Raw genomic sequence first — 24,527 nt, 5'->3', positions numbered from 1 at the left:
TGTTAGGGCGGGGCTTCGGCTGGGGAGCAGGGCTTGGGGAGGGCCCCGGCGTGCTGGGGCCGTTCAGTCACCGCAGCCGCGCAGGGAGGGCCGGGAGTCTTCCTTAGCTTCCCCGCCATAGGCGTCGTTTCGTAGCCGGGCTGCTCCGGGGAAGGCCTCGTACAGGTGGGTAGGGCGGCGTCCGCGCCTTACCTGGGGACCCCCGACACAACCGAGTGGAAGGGGACAATGGTCAGTGTCCGCCCAAGGTCGTCCGCGTGTGCATCGGCCCGCGGAGGTGCTTTGGAGTCATTCACAGAAACGGAGAAGCGGGGGCTCCTCGAAGGGTGCGCAGCACCTGGTTCACCCCATCTTTTCCCTCTGGACCACGTCCAAACCCTCCACACACGCTTGGGGCGCAGAGGGCGCGGCGGGCTTGGGACCCCCGCTAAGTTGCCCCAGCCCGCACGGGGGCCTCAGGTTTCCGACCCTGGGCGACAGGAGAGGTGAGATCATTTCTACCTGGACGGAGCTTGTCACGTGGGCTATGGCTCAGGAAGGAGACCTTGACGTCAACCTTAGAAAGCATTCCTATCTCTAGACAATTCCAGCCCCTGCCTGCCGTCCTCTCGAGCGCTGGGACCTGGACTGTCCAGTCCGACCGCTTCAGGACTGGACGCACCTGGATGGTGCGTGGTAGGCAGTGCAAGCCCTGTCCCCACCCAGCTGCGGCTCCAGCCAACCCGAAGCGGGCCACTTGTAGATGAAGGCTGTCATTTTTGCGGTGGCGTGGCTCCTTTTGACCCCCGAGCGTCCTTTAGAAATGTTCAGACCAGGTCTGGAGTTCGTGAAGGCGAGGCAATAGTCAAAGAGTTTGGGAGGTGGGGGAGGTATGAGCACTTGGAAGTTGTTTAGGACACTTTGTGTTTATGCATGTTTCTAGGGAAGGGGTATATTATCAGATTCCAAAGTGGATCTGTCACTTCCCTGGAAACAGAATATTTTAATAGTTTGGAATGCTGGACCTGTGGCCCAGCCAGGCTGCTGATTCTGATTTTGTCTCCATTTGGCATATACCAAGTGCCCCAGATGTAAATCCTCTCATGGTCAATTTGAGGAATGCTCTTAAGATAGAAGCAGAGAGAAATGAAAAGATTGGGCCACAGTTAGCAGGAAAAAAAAATTAATTTCATGAAGATTGATTTCCTAATGAGAATATGATAAACTGGTTTTACAAAAGCAGCAAACAAAAACAGCAAAAAAAAAAAAAAAAAAAAAGAAAAAGAAAAAAAAAGATGGCAAGCAAGTGAGTTTTTTTCTTTAAGGTTCTTCAAATCCTAGTCACACTCAACACTGCACTCTGAACAGAGATGAAAGAACTGCTTTACACTTAACATTAAAAAAAGAACCAGTCTATTTGTGCCAAAGCCACCATGCACATATAATTTGTACCTTATATTCATATACCACCTATCTGTAAAGGACTCCGGGTGTGTGTATGGGGGTGGGGTTAATTTAATTTTGACAAATTCATTTGTAAATCATTTTAAAAACTCAATTTATAATTGGCAGTATACTGTCAATTACTGTATACTGTGTACAACATACTGATACAGGATAGACAGTAAATGTATAACATTGAGATTTGAGTATTCTGGCCAGGTGCAGTGTCTCATGCCTGTAATCCCAGCACTTTGGGAGGCCGAGGCGGGCGGATGACCTGAGGTCAGGAGTTCAAGACCAGCCTGACCAACATGGAGAAACCCTGTCTCTTCTAAAAATACAAAATTAGCTGGGTGTGGTGGCACATGCCTGTAATCCCAGCTACTCAGGAGGCTGAGGCAGGAGAATAATTTGAACCCAGGAGGGGGAGGTTGCGGTGAGCCCCGAGATGGCGAGAAGGTGCCACTGCACTCCAGCCTGGGTAACAAGCAGAAACTCTGTTTCAAAAAAAAAGAAAAATGTATCACAGAAAAGCTGATATGGAAAGAACCACTGGCTTCCTCTGTTGTCTAAAAAAACACATTGTATTAGCCAGGCGTGGTGGCACGTGCCTGTACTCCCAGCTACTTGGGAGGCTGAGGCAGGAGAATCACTTGAAACCGGGAGTTGGAGGTTGCAGTGAGCCGAGATTGCGTCACTGCACTCCATCCTGGGCAACAGAGGAAGACTCTGTCTCAGAAAACAACAAAAACAATATAAAACAAACAAAAAACACATTGTATGAGATAATCCATTTAAAATATGCTGCATTTAAATCATATTTCATTTCTCTATGGAAAAGTTCACATATAGGCTAACTTGGGGATCTATTAATAATAACCATGACTTACACTTTAAGCATAATCTAATTTACACTTAGATTTAATGTATCATCTCCCTTAGTTTTTACACCAAGAGAGTTACTACTCTCTAGACTCATCAGTGAAGCTGGACCTTCACTCATCAGTGAAGTCACTAGAGACCACAGGACTTTGTAGTCAGTCCTGGATATGATCCTAGCTTTAGCTCTGAGATCTTGGGCAAGTTAATGAACCTCTCCAAGCCTTTATTTCTTCATTTGAAAAATGACATTGATTCCTACCTTAAAGGATGCAGTGGTTTCAATGTGTCCCCTAAAGTCATGTATTAGAAACATAATCCCCAAGGCAACAGTGTTGCAAAGTGGAACCCTCAGGATCATGAGTGAAGACTCTGCCCTCATAAATGGATTAATACCTTTATCAGTGGAGTGGATTCCTGATAGAAGGATGAGTTTAGCTTGTACCTTGTGAGCATTCTCTTGCCCTTCTGCCTTCTGCCATGGTAGGGACACACCAACAGGCCCTTGCCAGATGCTAGTGCCATGCTTTTGCACTTCCCAGCCTCCAGAATTGTGAGAAATAAACTCACTTTTTTTTTTTTTTTTGAGACAAGTGACAGAGTCTCACTCTGTTGCTTAGGCTAGAGTGAAGTGGCATGATCATAGCTCACTGCAGCCATAAACTGGGCACAAGTGATACTCCTACCTCAACTTCTCAAGTAGGTAGTACTAAAGGTGAGCATGATCACACCTGGTTAATTTTTATTTTTTGTAGAGATGGGGTCTCTCTATGTTGCCCAGGCTGGCCTTGAACTCCTGGCCTTAAGTGATCCTCCCACTTTGGCTTCCAAAAGTTATGGGATTATTGGCATGAGCTACTGTGCCCAGGCAAATTTATTTTCTTTATAAATTACCTAGTTTGTGATATTCCATTATAGTAACACAAAATGAACTAAGGCAAAGGACTATAGTCAGAATTACCTAAAACCATGTTGGGAAAGCATTAAGCAGAACATATGGTCTAATTTGCCATAGGTTCTCAATTCATGATTTTTTTCTCCTTTTGATTCCAAGCCCAGTTGTTTTTTTCCTACAGCATACAGTGAACCCCCAACATCTGAGACAGGCCTCAGTTAATTTAGAAAGTTTATTTTGCCAAGGTTGAGGATGGACAACCATGACACGGCCTCAGGAGGTTCTGACAACATGTGCCCAAGGTGGTTGGGGCGCAGCTTGGTTTTATACATTTTAGGGAGACATGAGACATCAATCAATATGTGTAAGATGTACATTGGTTCAGTCCGGAAAGGGGGGACAACTCCAGGCAAAGGCGGGACAGCTGGAAGCATGGAGGGGGCTTCCAGGTCATAGGTAGGGAAGAGACAAATGGTTGCATTCTTTTGAGTTTCTGATGAGCCTCTCGAAATGAAGCAATCAGATATGCATTTGTCTCAGTGAACAGAGAGGTGACTTTGAATAGAATGGAAGGCAGGTTTGCCCTAAGCAGTTCCCAGCTTAACTCTTCCCTTTAGCTTAGTGATTTTGGGGCCCCAAGATTTATTTTCCTTTCACAATACTATAAAACATGTTAATGCACTTCTATTGGTTAGGTTCCTTTTGATTGCAAGCAACAACTACCCAATTCAATGTAGCTTATGAAAAAGGAAAATATATTTTAAGGATACAAGGGTATCTTGGAACATCTCTGAGAACTCAAGATTTCAGGAATGATCTAAGGACAGGGAAGGGAGTTTCTCTTTGGGCCAATTCTTCCCACCCCCCGCCCAAGACAGGGTCTCACTTTGTCATCCAGGCTGGAGTGAACTGATACAAACACCGCTCACTGTAGTCTCCACCTCCCAGGCTCAAGCAATCCTCCTGCCCCAACTCCCCAAGTAGCTGGGACTACAGGCATGTACCACCAAGCCTGGCTAAGTTTTGTATGTATGTTGTAGAGACAGGGTATCACCAGGTTACCCAGGCTGGTCTCAAACTCATGAGCACAAGCCATCTACCTGCCTTGACCTCCCAAAGTGCTGCGATTGGAGGCAGGAGCCACCACACCTGGCTTCAACGCTCCTCTTGATGGTTGGCCTCCTTCTCTGGCAATGGCTGGCTCCCTCTGCTCCTTAGGCACATGAGGTGGGATACACAGTAACAGCTCTGATCCAATCCACTGGTTCTTTTTAGAGGAAAGATCTATAGCTGGAGCAGTCAACAGAGGCAAGGTCACCTTGTGGCTGCTGCCGCTGCAAACGGGAAGGAAGCAGGGGGTGGAGGAGGGCAGAAGATCACATACTGGAAGAGGGTGCTGGGGAGACCAATAAGGGCCAACGGCAGCCCTTCTCATGAGAATGAGAAATGTCATTCTGACCAGCAGTTGACAATTAAGGGTCATCCAAGTGAGCTACATGCTTATCCAAAAAGGACTGGCTAGAGACAAAAGAGGAAGTGGGTTACACACTTATCCAAAAAGGATTAGTTAGAGACAAAAGAGGAAGAAGAAATAAAAGGGACCGGTTCATTTTCTCCTACACTTCCTGTCTGTGAGTTTGTCAGGCAGAGCCTGAAGTGCTCTGTGGTTCCTGGGCTATTGCCCGTCATTAGCAGGACTGGAGTTTGGCTGCAGAGGGAGATGAGAGTATAAAAGATACTCAGGAAGCTGATTGAAAGCCATTAAAATGTCTTTAGAGCCAGGAAGGGAGCCATTAAAATGTCTTAGGAGCTGTGACCTGAGAAGAATACTGTAAGAGCATGTTGGATTTAATCAGTGACATACAAATAGGCTGAAGGATGTTTTTGTCGTTGTTTCAGTTTTTTTTGAGACAGGGTCTTGTCCTGTCACTCAGGCTGAAGTGCACTGGCACAATCATGGCTCACTGCAGCCTTGACCTCCCAGGTTCAAGTGATCCTCCCAACTTCAGCCTCTGAGTAGCTGGGACTACAGGTGTGCACCACCACGCCCGCCTAATCTTTTTTGAATTTTTGTAAAGAGGGGTCTCGCTATGTTGTCCAGGCTGGTCTCAAACTTCTGGGCTTAAGCAACCTGTCTGCCTTGGCCTTCCAAAATGCTGGGATTACAGGCATGAGCCACTCCATCTGGCCTGCACTCTCTTCTGGTCCATGTTTGTTACAGCTGGAGCTGAGCTTTCACTCACCGTCCACCATTGCTGTTTGCCGTCCACCACTGCTATTTGCCGCCATTGCAGACCCGCCGCTGACTTCCATCCCTCTGGATCTGGCAGGGTGTCCACTGTGCTCCTGATCCAGCGAGGCGCCCATTGCCACTCCTGATTAGGCTAAAGGCTTGCCATTGTTCCTGCAGGGCTAAGTGGCTGGGTTCGTCCTAATTGAGCTGAACACTAGTCACTGGGTTCCACGGTTCTTTTCCATGACCCACGGCTTCTAGTAGAGCTATAACACTCACCGCATGGCCCAATATTCCATTCCTTGGAATCCGTGAGGCCAAGAACCCCAGGTCAGAGAACACGAGGCCATCATCTTGGGAGCTCTGGGAGCAAGGACCCACGGGTAACAGTATGACCATAGCTCACTGCAGCCTTGAACTCCTGGGTTCAAGTGACCCTCCCACCTTAGCCTACCAAGTAGCTAGGACTACAGGTGTTTGTGTGCCAACATGCCTGGCTAATTTTTGTTTGTTTTGCTTGCAGACATGGAGGCCTGCTGTGTTGCCCAGGCTGGTTTCAAACGCCTGACCTCAGGTGATCCTCCTGCCTCAGCCTCCCAAAGTTCTAGGATCACAGACTTGAGTCACTGTGGCCAGCCAGAATTTAAATTCCACTGAATTTTTGTTGTTTGACCAACCATTCTTGCCAAAGCCTTGACACTCTTGCAAACCTTTGCAAGTACATTTCTTCTTTTTCAGAAGGCTCTTTGGTCTCCAAGTCTTTTTTCTACAGGATGTAACCTGAAGCCAGGAGGCCTGTTGCAAAACCAATCCCATTTGAAAGCAGGGAATGTGAACTCACCTATTGTCATAAAGATTTTAAAAGAGGTGCTGTCTCACTCCTGTAATCACAGCATTTTGGAAGGCTGAGGCAGGCGGATCACCTGAGGTCATGAGTTCAAGACCAGCCTGGCCAACATGGCAAAACCCCATCTCTACTAAAAATACAAAAATTAGCCAGGCATGATGGTGCACACCTGTAATCCCAGCCACTCTACTCAGGAGGCTGAGGCAGGAGAACTGCTTGAACATGGGAGGTGGAGGTTGCAGTGAGCCAAGACGGCACCCTGCACTCCAGCCAGGCGACAGAGCGAGACTATCTGAAAAAAAAATTATAAAAGAGGGTGGGTGCGGTGGCTCATGTCTGGAATCCCAGCATTTCGAGAGGCAAAGGAGTGAAGATTGCTTTAGTCCAGGAGTACAAGACCAGCCTGGGCAACTTAGTGAGACCCTGTCTCTACCAAAAATTAAAAAATTATTTGGGCATGATGGCACATGCCTGTAGTCCTAGCTACTTAGGAGGCTGAGGTGGGGGGATCACTTGAAGTTTTAGTCATGGAAGTCTCTTGCCCTGGAGGTTGAGGCTGCAGTAACCCATGATCATGCCACTGCACTCCAGCCTGGGCAACAAAGCAAGACCCTGTCTCAAAAAAAAAAAAAAAAAGGCTTAGGGAGCCACTGAAGAATCACTCTGGGCTGTAGGTCACAGGGGGTGTACACAGGTTAAGAAGAAGACATCTGCATGTGTTTCAGTAAAGAAGTAAAGAGACAAAGTTGCGGTGGCTGGGCAACCTTGCAAACATTCTGGGAAGGAATGCAGAATGCAAAACCCAGCTGAAAATCTAGAAGAAATCACGTCCCAATGAAAGAAGATGTTCCTTCTGAGTCCCTCAAGCTCCACTACTTCATAAGTATAAGAACCAGCCGGGTGTGGTGGCTCTTGCTTGTAATCCCAGCACTTTGGGAGACTGGGGTGGGCAGATCACTTGAGGCCAGGAGTTTGAGACCAGCCTGGCCAACATGGTGAAACCCCATCTTTACTAAAAATACAAAAAATTAGCCGGGCGTGGTGGCGGGTGCCTGTAGTCCCAGCTACTTGGGAGGCTGAGGTAGAAGAATTGCTTGAACCCAGAGGTGGAGGTTGCAGTGAGCTTGTGCCACTGCACTCCAGCATGGGCGACAGACTGAGACGCTGTCTCAAACAAAAAGTATAAGAACCAATAAAAATATACTCAAATAAAACAGAATGAGATGCAAAGAAAGCTTGCAGAGCTAAGGAAATAGAGGACAAAGCATCACCCTTACAGAATCAAAAAACTAGAAACAGCAAGGAACAGCTGGAAAATGGCTCCATAGTTCTAAAACCGCTTGCTACGCCAGTGGTTATAAGTGCAGTCCCAGGACCAGCAGTGTCAGCACCACCTGAGAACTTGTTAGAAATGAAGTGAACTGGTGTGGTGAGGGGAACCAGCAATCTGTTTTAATCAGCCCTTCAGGTGGTTCTGATGCCCACTAAAATTTGAGACTATGTTCTTCTCCCTCTCAGGCTAAAGAGTTGGGCATAGCAATGTTGTTCAGCTCCAGATTCTAGAACTAGACACCTTTCTCCCAGGGAGATTCTTATGAACATTCCTTTTCAAGAACAGAAAGAGGCTGGGTGTGATGGCTCATGCCTATAATCTCAGCACTTTGAGAGGCCGAGGCAGGCAGATCACCTGAGGTCAGGAGTTCAAGACCAGCCTGACCAACATGGAGAAACCCCCGTCTCTACTAAAAATACAAAATTTGCCAGGTGTGGTGGCACATGTCTGTAATCCCAGCTGCTAAGGAGGCTGAGGCAGGAGAATCACTTGAACCTGGGAGGTGGAGGTTGCAGTGAGCCGAGATCATGCCATTGCACTCCAGCCTGGGCAACAAGAGTGAAACTCCATCTCAAAAACAAAAACAAAAACAAACAAACAAAAACAAAGAAGAAGAAAAGATAAAAAAAGTCTGGGTGCCGTGGCTCACGCCTTTAATCCCAGCACTTTGGGAGACCAGGGCAGGCAGATAAACCAAGGTCAGGAGTTCGAGACCAGCCTGGCCAACATGGTGAAATCCCGTCTCTACGAAAATTACAAAAATTAGCCAAGCGTGATGGCGGACTCTTGGTAATCCCAGCTACTCAGAAGGCTGAAGCAGGTGAACAGCTTGAACCCAGGAGGCAGAGGTTGCAGTGAGCTGAGATCGCACCACTGCGCTCTAGACTGAGCGACAAGAGCGAGATTCCATCTTAAAAAAAAAAAAGAAAAAGAACAGAAAGAAAATCAACCCACAACATCATTTCATTCATTCATTCCACCAACCTTTATTAAGCATCAAGCTCCGAAGCAGATGTTTACCAGTTTTGCACAACTTTGTCATGGACCAGCTGGCCTTGTGGCTCAGTGGCATCTGGAGGCAGGAGGGCCAAGTAGACAGGGGTGTCAGCCCCCTCCTCCACAGTCCTGATGCTGTATTTCCCATCCATGTCTGTCTGCACTGGTCCTGGGCAGCATGCATTCACCAGAATCCTGTCGGCTTTCCTCTTCTCATCCAGACGCCTGGCCAGAATCCTAGATAAGACTGTGACCCCCAACTTGGACACTCCATAAGGTGAGTTGGGCCAGCCTTCCCTCTCATGCACCTCATTTTTTGTGTCCTCCACAAACTTTTTCATGAGATCCACCAGGTCTCCCTCTGTGAGTGTCTCACTGCGGAACTTTTCCTGCAGATCTTCACTGCAGTTTTCAAAAGCCCTTAAACACTGTAAACTACTGATATTCACCACTCTCCCTGAAACAGAGTGATAAAAATATGAAAGCATATCACAGAGATACAACCATTGGTTGAATATACCAAACATATAATTGAGTCATTGTGCAGGGTTTTTTTTTTTTTTTTTTTCAGACAGAGTCTCGCTCTGTCGCCCAGGCTGGAATGCAGTGGTGCAATTTAGGCTCACTGCAAGCTCCGCCTCCCGGGTTCACCCCATTCTCCTGCCTTAGCCTCCTGAGTAGCTGAGACTACACGCGCCCACTACCACGCCCAGCTAATTTTTTTGTATATTTAGCAGAGACGGGTTTCACTGTATTAGCCAGGATGGTCTCGATCTCCTGACCTCGTGATCCACCCGCCTTGGCCTCCCAAAGTGCTGGAATTGCAGGCATGAGCCACTGCACCTGGCCTCTTTTGTTTTTTATTTTGTTTTGTTTTCGAGACAGAGTCTCGCCCTGTTGCCCAGGCTGGAGTGCAGTGGTGCCATCTTGGCCCACTAGAAACTCCGCCTCCCAGGTTCAAGCAATTCTCCTGTCTCAGTCTCCTGAGTAGCTGGGATTACAAGTACACACCACCACACCTGGCTAATTTTTGTATTTTTAGTAGAGACAGGGTCTCATCATGTTGGCCAGGCTGGTCTTGAACTCCTGATCTCAAGTGATCTGCCTGCCTCAGCCTCCCAAAGTGCTGAGATTATAGGTGTGAGCCACCGTGCCTGGCCATTGTGCAGGTTTAATTGCTGATTAAAAACAAAAAAGTGGCTGAACGCTGTGGCTCATGCCGGTAATCCCAGCACTTTGGGAGGCCAAGAGGGGTGGATCACTGGAACCCAGGAGCTGAAGACCAGCCTGAGCAACATGGCAAAACTCTATCTCTACTAAAAATACAAAAATTAGCTGGGTGTGGTAGCATGTGCCTGTGGTCTCAGCTACTTAGGAAGCTGAGGTAAGAGGATCACCTGAATCCAGGAAGTAGAGATTGCAGTGAGCCATGATCACACCACTACACTCCACTACACTCCAGCTTGGGTGACATGAATGAGACCCTTTCTCAAAAAGTAACAATCGAATTTAAAAAAAAAAATTTTAAATGTGACTATAGAAGGCATAAAATCTATGCACCCATGGGTTTTGATATTTTTTTGGCCCTATGCTCCCAAGCGGAAGAACACACCTCCGTCGGTGAGAGGGGCTCCCTTTCTCAGGGATTCTCTGAGAGATGGGTGAGGTAGTAAATTTGTAGATTCCCCAGGCAGTTTTATTTTTACTTTTACTTAAATTTATTATTTATTTATTTATTTATTTTTAAGACACAGTCTTGCTCTATCAGTAGTAAATTTATAGATTTCCCCAGGCAGTTTTATTTTTACTTTTATTTAAATTTATTTATTTATTTATTTATTTATTTTTAAGACACAGTCTTGCTCTGTCACCCATGCTGGAGTGCAGTGGTACAATCTTAGATCACTGCAGCCTCTGACTCCCGGGTTCAAGCAATTCTCCTGCATCAGCCTCCCAAGTAGCTGGGATTACAGGTGCCCGCCACCACGCCCAGCTAATTTTTGTAATTTTAGTAGAGATGGGGTTTTGCCATGTTGGCCAGGCTGGTATTGAACTCCTGACCTGAAGTGATCTGCTCGCCTCGACCTCCCAAAGTGCTAGGATTATAGGTGTGAGCCACTGCACCCAGCCTAAAATTTTTTTATTTTGTTTTGTGAGACAGGGTCTCGTTCTGTCACCTAGGCTGGAGTGCAGTGGCACAATCTCGGCTCACTGCAACCTCCGCCTCCCAGGATCAAGTGATTCTCCTGTACCAGCCTCCCAAGTAGCTGGGACGACAGGTGTGCACAACCACACCCGGCTAATCTTTGTATTTTTTTAGTAGAGATGAGGTTTCACCTGTTGGCCATAATGGGCTTGAACTCCTGACCTCAAGTGATCCGCCCGCCTTGGCCTCCCAAAGTGCTGGGATTACAGGTGTGAGCCACCGTGTGCCCAGCCCCCGGCAGTTTTAGAAAACCACTCCTCCCCAGCATACACACTCCAAGTACTTATAAACCTGCTTTCTGAGGGACAGTGCTCTCACCCTAAGGACTAACGCTCTCAATTTCCTAGGCACACCCAGTTTCCTAGGACCGTGGGCAGCCACCCCAATTCCTTAGTGCCACAACCAGCAGCAGTAAGGAATCCCTGGGGATGACTCTGTCTGTCCTTCATTATGGACACTTCACATGTGGAATGGGCTGTTTTTCCATCCTAGTTTTTATGTCATTACTTTTTTTTTTTTGAGACAATCTCACTCTGCCACCCAAGCTGGAGTGCAGTGGCACGATCTCAGCTCACTGTAGCCTCCACCTCCCATGCTCAAGTGATCCTTCTGCCTCAGCCCCACAAGTAGCTGGGACCACAGACACACACCACCACGCCCGACTAATTTTTGTATTTTTCGTGGAAACAGAGTTTCTCCATGTTGGCTGGGCTGGTCTCAAACTCCTGAGCTCAGGAGATCTGCCTGCCTCTGCCTTCCAAAGTGCTAGGATTACAGGTGTGAGCCACTGCATCCGGCCTGATTTCATTACTTTTTAGTCCCTATTTGATAATATTAATATTCATTAGATTGTGAATATTCATGTTGATCATAATTCACAGCTACTAAAGAGACAATTGTGCCCACAGAAACAAATATGCAGGCCAAACATTTTACAACAATTTGAAGTACTGATGGAAATCCAAAAACCAGTAAATGTGTTAATTTACACGTTTCATCAGCATCAAACCCCACTAATTTTAGGGAGTTCTTTTCTTACATACTATTCCGAATGCATATTCTCTGTGTCCAGGATCTCTAGGGGTTTTTTTTTTTTTTGAAATGGAGTTTTGCTCTGTCATTCAGGCTGAAGTGCAGTGGCACAATCTCGGCTCACTGCAACCTCCATCTCTCGAGTTTAAGCGATTCTCCTGCCTCAGCCTCCCAAGTAGCTGGGATTACAGGTGTGCGCCACCATGCCCAGATAATTTTTTGTATTTTTAGTAGAGATGGAGTTTCACCATGTTGGCCAGGCTGGTCTCAAACTTCTGACCTCAGGTGATCTGCCTTCCTCAGCCTCCCAAAGTGCTAGGGTTGCAGGCGTGAGCCACCACACTGGCCAGATCTGTAGATTTTATTTCATTTTCTGATTGGCATTCCCCACAGGTTCCCATTGCAGGGGAGCTGCACATTCTTGTGGACCCCAATTCCACAAGAGAGACCCTCACTCTGTCCTTGGAAACTACCACCTCACTCATCCCCCCAGATACCTAGTACTATTCAGTATTTCTTTCCTTCCTTCTCTCTCTCACTTTCAAAGATGAAGTGAATGTATATATTTCTTTCCTGTTACAGAGAAGTTGCAAGAATAGTTCAATAAACACCCTATACCCTTCACCTAAGTTCACTAATTATTTTGCTATGTTTGCTTTTCCCTCTCTGTCCCTTTTTCTCTCCAAGTTGCTGATATCATAAACCTTCATCTTAAACACCTTAGTATTATATATGGTAACAAGGGCATTCCCCTACATTACTACAGTTGTGACCACATGCCAGGCATTTATCGTTATACGACACTATTATCTAAAATATAGCCCATATTCAAATGTGTCCAAATTGTTCCAGTAACGTTTTTATAGTTTTTGTTTCAATCCATGGTCCAAAGTAGGATCATGGATTGCATTTTTTTTTTTTTTTTTTTGAGACGGAGTCTCGCTCTGTTGCCCAGGCTGGAGTGCAGTGGCGCAATCTCCCCTCACTGCAAGCTCCACCTCCCAGGTTCACGCCATTCTCCTGCCTCAGCCTCCCAAGTAGCTGCGACTACAGGCGCCCGCCATGATGCCCGGCTAATTTTTTGTATTTTTAGTAGAGATGGAGTTTCACCATGTTAACGAGGATAGTCTCAATCTCTTGACCTCGTGATCTGCCCACCTCAGCCTCCCAAAGTGCTGGGATTACAGGCGTGAGTCACCACGCCTAGCCCATGGATTGCATTTAATTGTCTCATCTCTTTCATATGTTTTAATGTAGAGTAGTTTGCAATGACCTTTTTTTTTTTTTTTTTGAAGACTGTAGACCATTATTTGGTAGTATTTCTCTCAAAGTGAATTGGTCTGATTTTCTCATGATGAGAGTCACATCAATATTTTGGCCAGGAATATACTACATCAGTGATGTTGTGTTCTTCACTGCTTTCTAAACAGCTTTGTTCTCAAAAACTTGGTGGCTACAAGGAATTAAATGTTAAAGGGAAAGGAAGAAAGAAAACACAGATCTTAGAAGCTGTGCCTTCGAGGAAACAAATCCTCTTAAGGGGAGGAAGTGTCCTCTTTGATCTGAGGGCACACCTCTGGGAGAGAGGCCAGGGGCTGACAGTCAGCTTCGTCAGCCAGGTGGGTCACCCGTCCTGGGAAGGGCTGCACCCACACCACCCTCCACTGAGGTCCAGGTGGCGCCACCAGTCCCGAAACACCTGCTGCTTTACTCTAGAAACAGTAGGCAAGTTGCTCCCTCTAGTGGCTTAGTAGTTGCTTGGCCTATTTACTCAGAACCTTGAACAATTAAGCAAGTCAAATACAGATGGTCCCTCCCTTCTGATGGTTCCACTTAGGACTTACTGATTTCACTGATGAGTCAGGAAAGCGATATGCATTCTGCAGAATCTGTATTTGGAGCCCCCATACAACCATTCTGCATTTCACTTTCAGTACAGGTTCAATAAATTACAGAAGATACTCAACACTTTATGATAAAATAGGCTTTGTGTTAGATGACTTTGCTGGACTATAGGCTAACGTAAGCGTTCAAAGCACTTTAAAGCTACGCGAGGCTGATCTATGGTGTTTGGTAGGTCAGATCCGTTAAATGCATTTTTTTGTTTGTTTGTTTGTTTGAGAGAAGGTCTTGCTTTGTCACCCAGGCTAGAGTACCATGGCACAATCGTAGCTCACTGCAGCCTTAACCTCCAGGGCCCAAGCGATCATCCCACCTCAGTCTCTCGAGAAGCTGCAGCATGCCGCTATGCCCAGCTAACTTTTAATTTTCATTTTTTTTTGTAGAGATGGGGTCTCCCTATGTTACTCAGGATTAAGTGCATTCTTATGATATTTTTCCTTCCTTCCTTCCCTTCCTTCCCTTCCTTCCCTCCCTCCCTCCTTTTTTTGATGGAGTGCAGTGCCACAGTCTCAGCTCACTGCAAGCTGTGCCTCCCGGGTTCACGCCATTCTCCTGCCTCAGCCTCCCGAGTAGCTAGGACTACAGGCGCCCACCACCACGCCCGGCTAATTTTTTTTTTGTATTTTTATTAGAGATGGGGTTTCACCATGTTGGCCAGGATGGTCTTGATCTCCTGATCTCGTGATCCACCTGCCTTGGCCTCCCAAAGTGCTGGGATTACAGGTGTGAGCCACCGCACCTGGCTGCAAAAACTTCTTAACCTAAAAAGGTGAATGGTGAGAATTGCACTTGTACTCTTGTACTTGCTCAGTTTCTTAGTGGGATGGCATTGTAGAAAGCCTGCAGGGAGAACTGCAGGTGCTCTGAAAGGGGATGGAGTTTTAAAGGTGTCTTTAATAGCTTGCAGCTCTCAAGTTCCCATCCAAAAATTTATCGGGAGAAAACTTCCCAACCCTGAGTAAAAGACGTCCCTACAATGGCTGTGTCCCTATGCAGCCACAAAAAAGATAAAAGCTTCCTGACCAAATCTGGAGAGAGCCCCAGACATAGGGAGTAAAGAAAGCCAAGTGGCGAACATTGTATGAAATGTTACCTTTTGTGTAAAAAGGAGAGTTTTTAAAATGTGTATTTATATTGGCTTAGATTTGCATTTAGAAACTCCATCCCCTTTCAAAGCACCTGCAGTTCTCCCTGCAGGCTTTCTACGATCTCATCCCACTAAGAAACTGATAGGATACAAATGCAACTCTCACCATTTACCTTCTTAGGTTAAGAATTTTTTTACGGCTGGGTGTGGTGGCTCAAGCTTGTAATCCCAGCATTTTGGGAGGCCAAGGAAGGTGGATAGCCTCAGGTCAGGAATTCGAGATCAACCTGGCCAACATGGTGAAACCCCATCTCTACTAAAAATACAAAAAAATTAGCTGGGTGTGGTGGTGCTCACCTGTAACCCCAGCTACTTAGGAGGCTGGGGCAGGAGAATCGCTTGCACCTGAGAGGCGGAGGTTGCAGTGAGCCGAGATTGTTCCACTGCACTCCAGCCTGGGCAACAGAGGGAGACTCTGTCTCAAGAGAAAAAAAACAAGTTTTTGCATCCAGAGATAATTTTGTTTGGTTGTTTTTTTTAAAAAGTGAGGAGGATCGGCCGGGCGCGGTGGCTCAAGCCTGTAATCCCAGCACTTTGGGAGGCCGAGACGGGCGAATCACGAGGTCAGGAGATCGAGACCATCCTGGCTAACACGGTGAAACCCCGTCTCTACTAAAAAAAATACAAAAACTAGCTGGGCGAGGTGGCGGGCGCCTGTAGTCCCAGCTACTCGGGAGGCTGAGGCAGGAGAATGGCGTAAACCCGGGAGGCGGAGCTTGCAGTGAGCTGAGATCTGGCCACTGCACTCCAGTCCGGGCGACAGAGCGAGACTCCGCCTCAAAAAAAAAAAAAAAAAAAAAAAGTGACGAGGATCTTGCCGTGTTTTCCAGCCTGGTCTTAAACTCCTGGGCTCAAGTGATCTTCCTGCCTCAGCCTCCCAAAGTGCTGAGATTACAGGCATGAGCCACCACACTCGGCCAATAATCATTATTCAAAACGTTAAATTAAGAAAAGCACACTTCTGGCCAGGTGCAGTAGCTCACGCCTGTAATCCCAGCACTTTGGGAGGCTGAGGCAGGTGGATCACTTTAGGTCTGGAGTTCAAGACCAGCCTGGCCAACATGGCAAAATCCTGTGTCTACTAAAAATATAAAAATTAGCTGGGCGTAGTGGCACATGCCTGTAGTCCCAGCTACTCAGGAGGCTAAGGCAGGAGAATCCCTTGAACCCAGAAGGTGGAGGTTGCAGTGAGCTGAAATCCTGCCACTGCACTCCAGCCTGGGCAACAGAGCAAGAGTCTGTCAAAAAAAAAAAAAAAAAAAAAAAAAAAAAAAAAAGCACAATTTTAATAAGAACCACAGTTCTAAGAATCCACAGTTAACTTCTTGGGGAAGAAAATCCTCAAGGAAGCAAGCTTCTCTGTTCCCCAGCACAGCTGTCATTTCACACTTCAGATTCTTTGCTAATGGTTGTCTCCCCCACTAGACTTTCAGCTCCACAAATGAGATGGTCCCTGTCTATAATGCTCACCATTGCACACCCAGAACCCAGCATAATGCCTGGAATATGGCAGGCACTCCAATATTTGTAGGAAAAGTATAATAGTAACATTTATTAAATACCTGCAGGTATAGGCAAGATATTTCCTAATAAAGAAAATTTCTAGTCCAGGCACGGTGGCTCACACCTGTAATCCCAGCATTTTGGAAGGCAGAGGCATGTGGATCACTTGAGGTTAGGAGTTTGAGACTAGCCTCGTCACACGGTGAAATCCCATTTCTACTAAAAATACAAAATGAGCTGGGCATGGTGGTGCACACCTGTAATCCCAGCTACTTGGGAGGCTGAGACAGGCGAATCCCTTGAACTTGGGAGGTGGAGACTGCAGTGAGCCAAGATCGCGCCACTGTACTCTAGCCTGGATGAAAGAGCGAGACTCTGTCTCAGAAAAAAAAAAGAATGAAAACTTCTTTTGGATTTTCTGAATCAACTTGAGAAAGTTTGGTACAAGAAGAAAGGAATATAGGAAAAGTCGTAATGCTAGAACAGATACCAAGGTCCAGAGATGAGCTAGATGTGGGCCCATCACCTTGGAGGGCTGGAGGACTCAGGAGATTGACCAGAGGCAAGAGGCCTTTGGGAACTCGCAACATTCTATCATTCTGGGATTGAGTTCATGACATGGATCCCAAAGCATTGTGATATGTCACACTTACCTTTGAAACTTAAAGCTAAGGCTGGGCGTAGTGGCTCATGCCTATAATTCCACCACTTTGGGAGGCCAAGGTGGGTGGATCACCTGAAGGTCAGGAGTTTGAGACCAGCCTGGCCAACATGGTGAAACTGCATCTCTACTAAAAATATAAAAAATTAGCCAGGTGTGGTGGTGGTGGGTGCCTGTAATCCCAGCTACTTGGGAGGCTGAGGCAGGAGGATTGCTTGAACCCAGGAGGTGGAGGTTGCAGCGAGCCAAGATCACACCATTGCACTATAGCCTGCACAAGAGCAAAATTTCTTCCCACCACCCACACCCCTGCAAAAAAACAAAACCTAAAACGTTGGAGTGAGAAGCCAAACACTGGGAAAATGAAGCCATTTTCTATTTTTCCCCCTTCAGAGAAATAGCACCCCTGAGTGATTTCTGCAGGGCAGCCCTGCTCCGAGGAGCCTGTGGCCCACTTCTTACTGAGGGAAGCAACCTGACTGTCCACACACTGGGCTTACCATGAGGTTTCATTATCGGCAGTAACTCGTTGCACATGTTTCTAGTGGCAAAAAAATTTGTCTTCAGTGTCATCTCGGCTTTAATGTCAAAGGGCATTGGATCATCACCTTTCAGAAAGAGAAAGAAAAAGAAAGTCATATTTTTCCCCCTGAAACTCACATGACAATGTGGATCCTAACTCCTAACAACTAAAGGGAAAAAAAGTTAATTTTAAAACAATTTTTAAAAACGAGGTCAGTGATTCTCAAACTTTAGTGTGCATCCGAATCACTTGTAGAGCCTGTTAAAACCCAGCTTTCTGGGCCTCACCATCAGAGTTTCTGATTGCAAAGGGCTGGAGTAGGACTCCAGAATTTACATTTCTTTTCTTTCTTTTTTCTTTTTCTTTCTTTTTTTTTTTTTTGAGATGGAGTCTTACTCTGTCACCCAGGCTGGAGTGCAGTGGCACAATCTCGGCTCACTGCAACCTCCACCTCCGGAGTTCAAGCGATTCTCCTGCCTCAGCCTCTGGAGTAGCTGGGATTACAGGCACGTGCCACCACGCCTGGCTAATTTTTTAATTTTTTGCAGAGATGGGGTTTCGCCATGTTGGCCAGGCTGGTCCCCAACTCCTGACCTCAAGTGATCCACCCGCCTCGGCTTTCCAAAGTGCTGGGATTACAGGCGTTGAGCCGTCCTACCTGGCCTGAGTTTGCATTGCTAAGTTCCCAGATGATGTGACAGCTATTGGTCTCTAGCCACACCTTGAGAACACTTGGCTTTGACTACCATTTTTCAAAGGTGCATAGGAGGGAGCTGGGGATTCTGTTGAAATGCAGATTTTTTTTTTTGAGACAGAATCTCGCTCTGTTGCCCAGGCTGGAGTGCAGGGGCGTGATCTCCTCTCAGTGCAACCTCTGCTTCCTGGGTTCAAGTGATTCTTGTACCTGAGCCTCTCGAGTAGCTGAGATTACAGGAGTGAGCCGCCATGCCCACCTAATGTTTGTATTTTTAGTAGAGTCGGCGTTTCACCATATTTCCCAGGCTGGTCTTGAACTCCTGACCTCAGGTTATCTGCCTGCCTCAGCCTCCCAAAGTGCTGGGATTACAGGCGTGAGCCACCGGGTCCAGCGGAAATGCAGATTTTAATTCAGCAGGTGTGGCGCAAGGCGGGAGATTCTGCCTTGCCACGAGTGCCCGGGTTTGCAGCTGCTGCTGGTCCATTCCCTATACTTTGAAAGGCAAGGGGAAGTCCCTCCGCCTGTCGTCCAGGAAGCCGGGTATTTATCCGCCAATTTCTCAGCCCATGGCTGAGGGCTGCTTTAGGGAGCGTTAATCCCCACTCCTGCACCCCAGCTCCCAGAAAGCAGGCTAGCCGAGTTGCTGGTGCGGGTCAAAGAAAGTCTCAGGTCCCCAAGTACAACAATGCGGAGTGCTTAGGGCCAAAGGGAGGAGTGGAGACTTCTGCTCCCCCATCCTTCATTTCACTCCCTCTTAGGCTTCCCCCACCCCGCCCACTAGGTTGGAGGTGAAGCCGGCCTGTTTATTTCTCCGTAGTAATTTTTTTTTTTTTTTTTTTTTTTTTTTTTTTTTTTTTTTCCAGACGGAGTCTCGCTCTGTCGCCCACCCTGGAGTGAAGTGGCGTGATCTCGGCTCACTGCCTCCAAGGTTCAAGCGTTTTTCTTGCCTCGGCCTCCCAAAGTGCTCGGATTACAAGCATGAGCCACTGTGCCCGTCTTGTAATTTTCTTGAGTAGTAGTTAGAATAAGTAATCTCCTGATCCCCGCCCCTCTCCTTAAGGAAGATGCTTTTAAGACCACACACACGTTTTATAACAAACATGAGCTCCCCGGGGGAGGGAACGAGAAGGCTCGCTTCCTTTTGGTCAGAGCCTATCAAAACTCTGCAGTACACTAATTGTGAAGTCCACCAAGTGCAAGTGCGCGCTAATCCTGTTCTAGCGATTCATTTCCTTTCCCGAGCAAATGCCTCCGGGCATCTATGAATGCGCCCTTTCAAGGAAAGCGAAAGCCCAAAGCGAGCGGAGACCCTTTCTTTGCAGAGAAAATGTTTCTTGCGTTGGAAGGAAAGCTGATGAACTCTAGCAGGGCGTTGCCGCCTCCCAGGAGGCCAGTTTTCCTGCACACAGCAGCGGCTGACAGTTCGGGGAGGGCCCCGTGCCGCGCACAGGCCCACACAGGCCGGCGGGCGGGGCGCGCTGTGTCTGTCGCCCGGGCCCGCCTGGGGCTCAGCGAATCACGGAAAGCGAAAACCTCCTCGCGGGAGGCGTAGGCTGAGCGCATCCCTAGGGGCCGGCGCCACCCTCCTCGGTCACTCCAGTGGATGGGTGGGGAGCCTGCAGCTGGCCGCCCCGCACCCTCGGAGCGCTCCAGGGGGCCCCAACCCAAGCCCTGCACCTACTCTTGAAGGCGACTGCGGCGTTGTTGACCAGCACATTGAGCCCACCGTACTCCTTGCGCAGGAAGTCGCGCAGGGCGCGGATGCTCTGCAGGTCGTCGATGTCCAGTTGGTGGAAACGCGGGCTCAGTCCCTCCGCCTGCAGCTGCTGCACGGCCGCCTGACCCCGCGCCACGTCCCGCGCGGTGAGCACCACATCCCCCGAGAACAGCCGGCACAATTCGCGCGCGATGGCCAAGCCGATGCCCCTGTTGGCCCCGGTCACCAGCGCCACGCGGCTGCAGGACGACATGACTGACCGGGGCGCGCGGGACACCTGCGTGGAGGGCGGACCAGGCTTCGGACCACCTGGGGCGCGCCCCGAGGAGCCCAGCTAGTGTCAATGCCGCTGCGCAGACTAAGTTCTGGGATCCAGCGCTGCGAGTCTTAAAGAACAAGGCCCCGGCCTCGGTCCCTCCCCTCCGAGGAGGGGCCGTCTGTGCCTTCTGTTCCAACTCCCGGGCCCGCCCCCTGCCCACGCTGCGTCCTTCAGGATCCGGGCTCTGAGCCGCGGGGTGATCTGCGAGGTGTCTGAAGCCAAATCGAACCTTGATGGGTCAGTCGGGGGCTCCAGATTCATGGCAGCTGGACTGAAGAAATTATTTTGGGAAAACCCCAAAGTGAGAAAAACAAGTGCTGAGTAATTTTCTTGGGTGTGCGCCCATCATGCACTGCAAAATGCGAATGTTTGCCTTTTCCTAAGATGCAGTAACTTTACTTAGACACAGTAACTGCTTCTCTGGACATAGATCCCCTTGCTTGCTTAAAAGGAACTCAGGAGAGGGAATTAGATGCCCTGTGAACACACTTAGCAGGTGTGGACAGGCGACATCGCTCTGGGATTCCCAGTGAATGTGCCCCCAAGTGGGAGGGAATGTTCTTATTTAATCCTGACTTAACTCCTATGGGTGCTAAAAGTGTCTGCATTTAGGTTTGCCCAAGGAGGATATAGATCCATAGAGATCTGGATTGATCATATAGTCTCACAGTGAGATCTGTGTACCGGCAAAGAAAGTTAAACTGAAACCAAATTCCCAAAGGTGTGTCAAGCTGTGGGCACAAAATTAGAGCCCCATCCATCGTCTTCAGTGTAAACTGAGTTGTTTGATCAGTGACTTTGAGATTTGGGGAGAACTGTGACATCATCACGACTCAGTCTTTTCCATGCAGAGCTGGCTAACCCGCCTGTGTCTCTGTTACTCTGACTCCACCTTCTCTCTCAAGTCCTTACTTGAGGTTCCGGAGGTGGGCCCCTGCTGTGATCTCCTACTGTGCTTCTCCCAGTATTTCCTTTTTTCTCTTAAAGATCATTTGGTCTGGACGCGGTGGCTCACACCTGTAATCCCAGCACTTTGGGAAGCTGAGGCGGGTGGATCACGAGATCAGGAGTTCAAGACCAGCCTGACCAACATGGTGAAACCCCATCTCTACTAAAAATACAAAAATTAGCTGGGTGTGGTGGCATGTACCTGTAATCCCAGCTATTTAGGAGGCTGAGGCAGGAGAATTGCTTGAACCTGGGAAGCGGAGATTGCAGTGAGCTGAGATCATGCCACTGCACTCCAACCTGTGCAACAGAGTGAGACGTGAGACTCGTTCTCAAAAAAAAAAAAAAAAAAAAAAAAAAAAAAAAAAAAAAAAAAAAAATTATTTGGAACCTTGTTTTAAGGATATGGGGCTATTTAGGTTTAGGTTTTCCATTTCTTTTTTTTTTTTTTTTTTTTGAAACAGGGTCTTCTCGGTCACCCAGGCTGGAGTATAGTGCTGCAGTCATGGCTCACTGTAGCCTTAATTTCCTGAGCTCAGGTGATCCTCCCCTCTAGCCTCCCCAGTAGCTGGGACTACAGGTGTGCCACAGTCATGCCTGGCTAATTTTTAAATTATTTTTATTTTTGAGATGGGGGTCTCACTGTGTTGCTCAGGCTGGTTGAACTCCTGCTACATCGATTCTCTCTCCTCGGCCTCTCAAAGTGCTGATATTACAGGCTTGTGTCACCGTGCCTGGCCCAGTTCTTCTTGAGTGACCTTAATTTCTGTTTTTCACTATTTTAGTTTGTTAAATAAAGCATTGATCCTGTTTTATCACTTGACAGGAAAACTAGACAATCCACCAGCCCAGGAGGGGACAAGCAGGCTTAATCCTCCTCCTCATCATCTCTGGCTCCAGCCCCACCCTGGCCCTTCTTGGCATTCTTCCTCTTCACGTGGCTGGGGTGGCCACCCCCATAGGGAGGCGGAGGGAGAAATCGATTGCTTCTGGGAATCCAGGCGGACAGTGAAGAACGGGATGTTCACCACCTGCTCATGGACACGGATATGACCTGGCGGATGAGCACACAAGCGTGGCGGATGGACTTACCCAAGCCCAGCTTGAAGACCTGGGTCTGTAGGCATCTCTCTAAGAAATCATCGATCTTCAGGCCCACGATGTAATCCAGCTTCATCTTTCCCTCATCCAGCTCCCCAGTGCGGACCAGCCACTGCAGCAGGGCCGTAACTTCGAACAGAAGCCGTGGGTCCTTCTCATCAAGTGTGAGCGGCTCCCTGGCAGCCTTGTGGATCTTGACCAGGGTAAATTTGACCCTCCACACCTCACATTTGTTCTGGAGCCCGTACTCGCCAATCAGCTTCAGCTTTTGGTCGAGATGAGATTTCTCGAAGGGTCTCTGCGGGGTCACATAAGTTTCGCGACAAACCCAGCTCCCGGCCGCTGGCATGTTGGCTCCATTTGCCCGTCTATGCCTAAGCGCAGGCCCTGGTCATTGAGAAAGAGCTCAAAATTTTTATATGTTTCATCTAAGGTGTTGATTCTATCGATACAAAGTTGTTCATAATATGCCCTTATCCTTTTAACATTGGTAATGATGCTACCTGTCTTTTCTGACATTGGTTTGTGTCTTGCGTATTTTTTTCTGATCTCTCTGGCTAGAGGTTTATCAATTGTTTTGATTTTCCTCAAACTTTTGGTTATAATGATTCTGTCTCTCTTTTCCTGATTATATTAATTTCTGTTCTGTTCTTTGTTTCCTTTCTTCTCCTTACTGGATTTTATTTGCTCTTTTTCTAGTTTCTTACTGTAAAGGCAGAAGTCATTGATTTGCTTTGATTCGAGACTTCTTTTCTAATGTAGGCAGTAAGTGGTGTAAATTCCCTCTTAGTATGACTTTAGTGGCATCTCACATTGATATGTTTTCACTTTCATACAGTTTATTTTCATCCTTATTTATTTTTTGAGACAGATTCTTGCTTTATCACTGAGGCTGGAGTGTAGTGGTGCAATCTCAGCTCACTGCAGCCTCCACCTCCTGGGTTTAATCAATTCTTGTGCTCCAGTTTCCTGAGTAACTGGGATGTGCCTTTCACCATGCTCAGCTAATTTTTGTATTTTTAGTAGAGACGGGGTTTCACCATGTTGGCCAGGCTGGTCTCGAAGTCCTGACCTCAAGCGATCTGCCTGCCTCGGCCTCCCAAAGTAGTGGGATTACAGGCGTGAGCCACCATGCCTGGCTAGAAGTGTATTTTTTAGTTTCCAGCCTACTTGGGGATTTTTCCAGCTATCTTGTGATTGATTTCTAACTTAAATCCATTGTGGTCAATGAACTTACATTGTACAGCTTAACTACTTTTTAAATAATTTCAAAAGCTGAGAGAGATATTAAAAGCATGTTTTATGTAATGATAATAATCTCAGAGAGAGAACAGTTGAAGAACAGAAAGAATTACAAGAACAAAATGTGTGGGAAGACCAAGCACGGTGGATCCAGGAATCAGGTGGGGGCGTGGAGGGGGAAGCAGCGCAGCTCTTCTCTTGTAACAGAAGGGAAGGCAGAGTGTGTGGGTTTAGACCCAAGCATGTTGGGGAAATTAAGGCCTTCCTGAGGGCATCTGCTATCTCTTTGGAGGGTGACAGATTTGAGTCATCATGGAGAGGGATTAGTTTGGGGAAATCGTGGACAGTAGCCATTTTGCAGATTGGGAAAGTGATTTTTTTTTTTTTTCTGGGCTTTAAAAAGAACAGTAGGGGCTGGGCACAGTGGTTCATACCTGTAATCCCAGCACTTTGGGAGGCCAAGGCAGGCAGATCACTTGAAGCCATGAGTTTGAGATCATCCTGGTTAACATGGTGAAACCCTGTCTTTACTAAAAATACAAAAAAAAAAAAAAAAAAAAAAATTAGCTGGGCGTGGTGGCGGGCGCCTGTAGTCCCAGCTACTTGGGTGTCTGAGGCAGGAGAATGATGTGAACCCAGGAGGCGGAGCTTGCAGTAAGCCAAGATCACGCCACTGCACTCCAGCCTGGGTGACAGAGCAAGACTCTTGTCTCAAAAAAAAAAAAAAAAAAGCCAAGTGTAGTAGCATCCATCTGTAGTCTCAGTTACTTGGGAGGCGGAGGTAGGAGAATCACTTGAACTCGAAGGGGGTGGGGGGTGGAGGTTGCAGTGAGCTGAGATCATACCACTGCACTGCAGCCTGGCAATAGAGTGAGACTCTGTCTCAAAAAAAAAAAAAAGAAAGAAATGGCTCTGGTTATTGCC

At 47.5% G+C, this 24,527-nt stretch overlaps 1 protein-coding gene, 1 long non-coding RNA gene and 1 pseudogene across 2 annotated transcripts; 1 reads left to right on the top strand and 2 right to left on the bottom strand.

Moving 5' to 3' along the window:
- Positions 1–74: 74 nt before the first annotated feature.
- On the top strand, positions 75–13,820 carry LOC104679920. The gene is made up of 3 exons (XR_750387.1): positions 75–165; positions 8,783–8,882; positions 13,274–13,820. It is a non-coding gene; the product is annotated as an uncharacterized LOC104679920 (long non-coding RNA).
- Positions 8,571–20,525, bottom strand: CBR3 (carbonyl reductase 3). Its single transcript, XM_010385596.2, has 3 exons — positions 19,958–20,525; positions 17,557–17,664; positions 8,571–9,062 (listed from the first exon to the last, which is right to left on the bottom strand). The coding sequence occupies exons 1-3, from the start codon at positions 20,244–20,246 to the stop codon at positions 8,626–8,628; spliced, it is 834 nt and encodes a 277-aa protein (XP_010383898.1). The 5' UTR covers positions 20,247–20,525; the 3' UTR covers positions 8,571–8,625.
- Positions 20,526–22,128: 1,603 nt separating this feature from the next.
- Positions 22,129–22,710, bottom strand: LOC104679750 (annotated as a pseudogene).
- Positions 22,711–24,527: the final 1,817 nt, after the last annotated feature.

This window comes from Rhinopithecus roxellana, chromosome 13, assembly GCF_007565055.1.
Source record: "Rhinopithecus roxellana isolate Shanxi Qingling chromosome 13, ASM756505v1, whole genome shotgun sequence".
Taxonomy (NCBI): domain Eukaryota; kingdom Metazoa; phylum Chordata; class Mammalia; order Primates; family Cercopithecidae; genus Rhinopithecus; species Rhinopithecus roxellana.
Note: the sequence above shows the minus strand (reverse complement) of the source record. Positions and strands in the feature narration are given on the sequence as shown.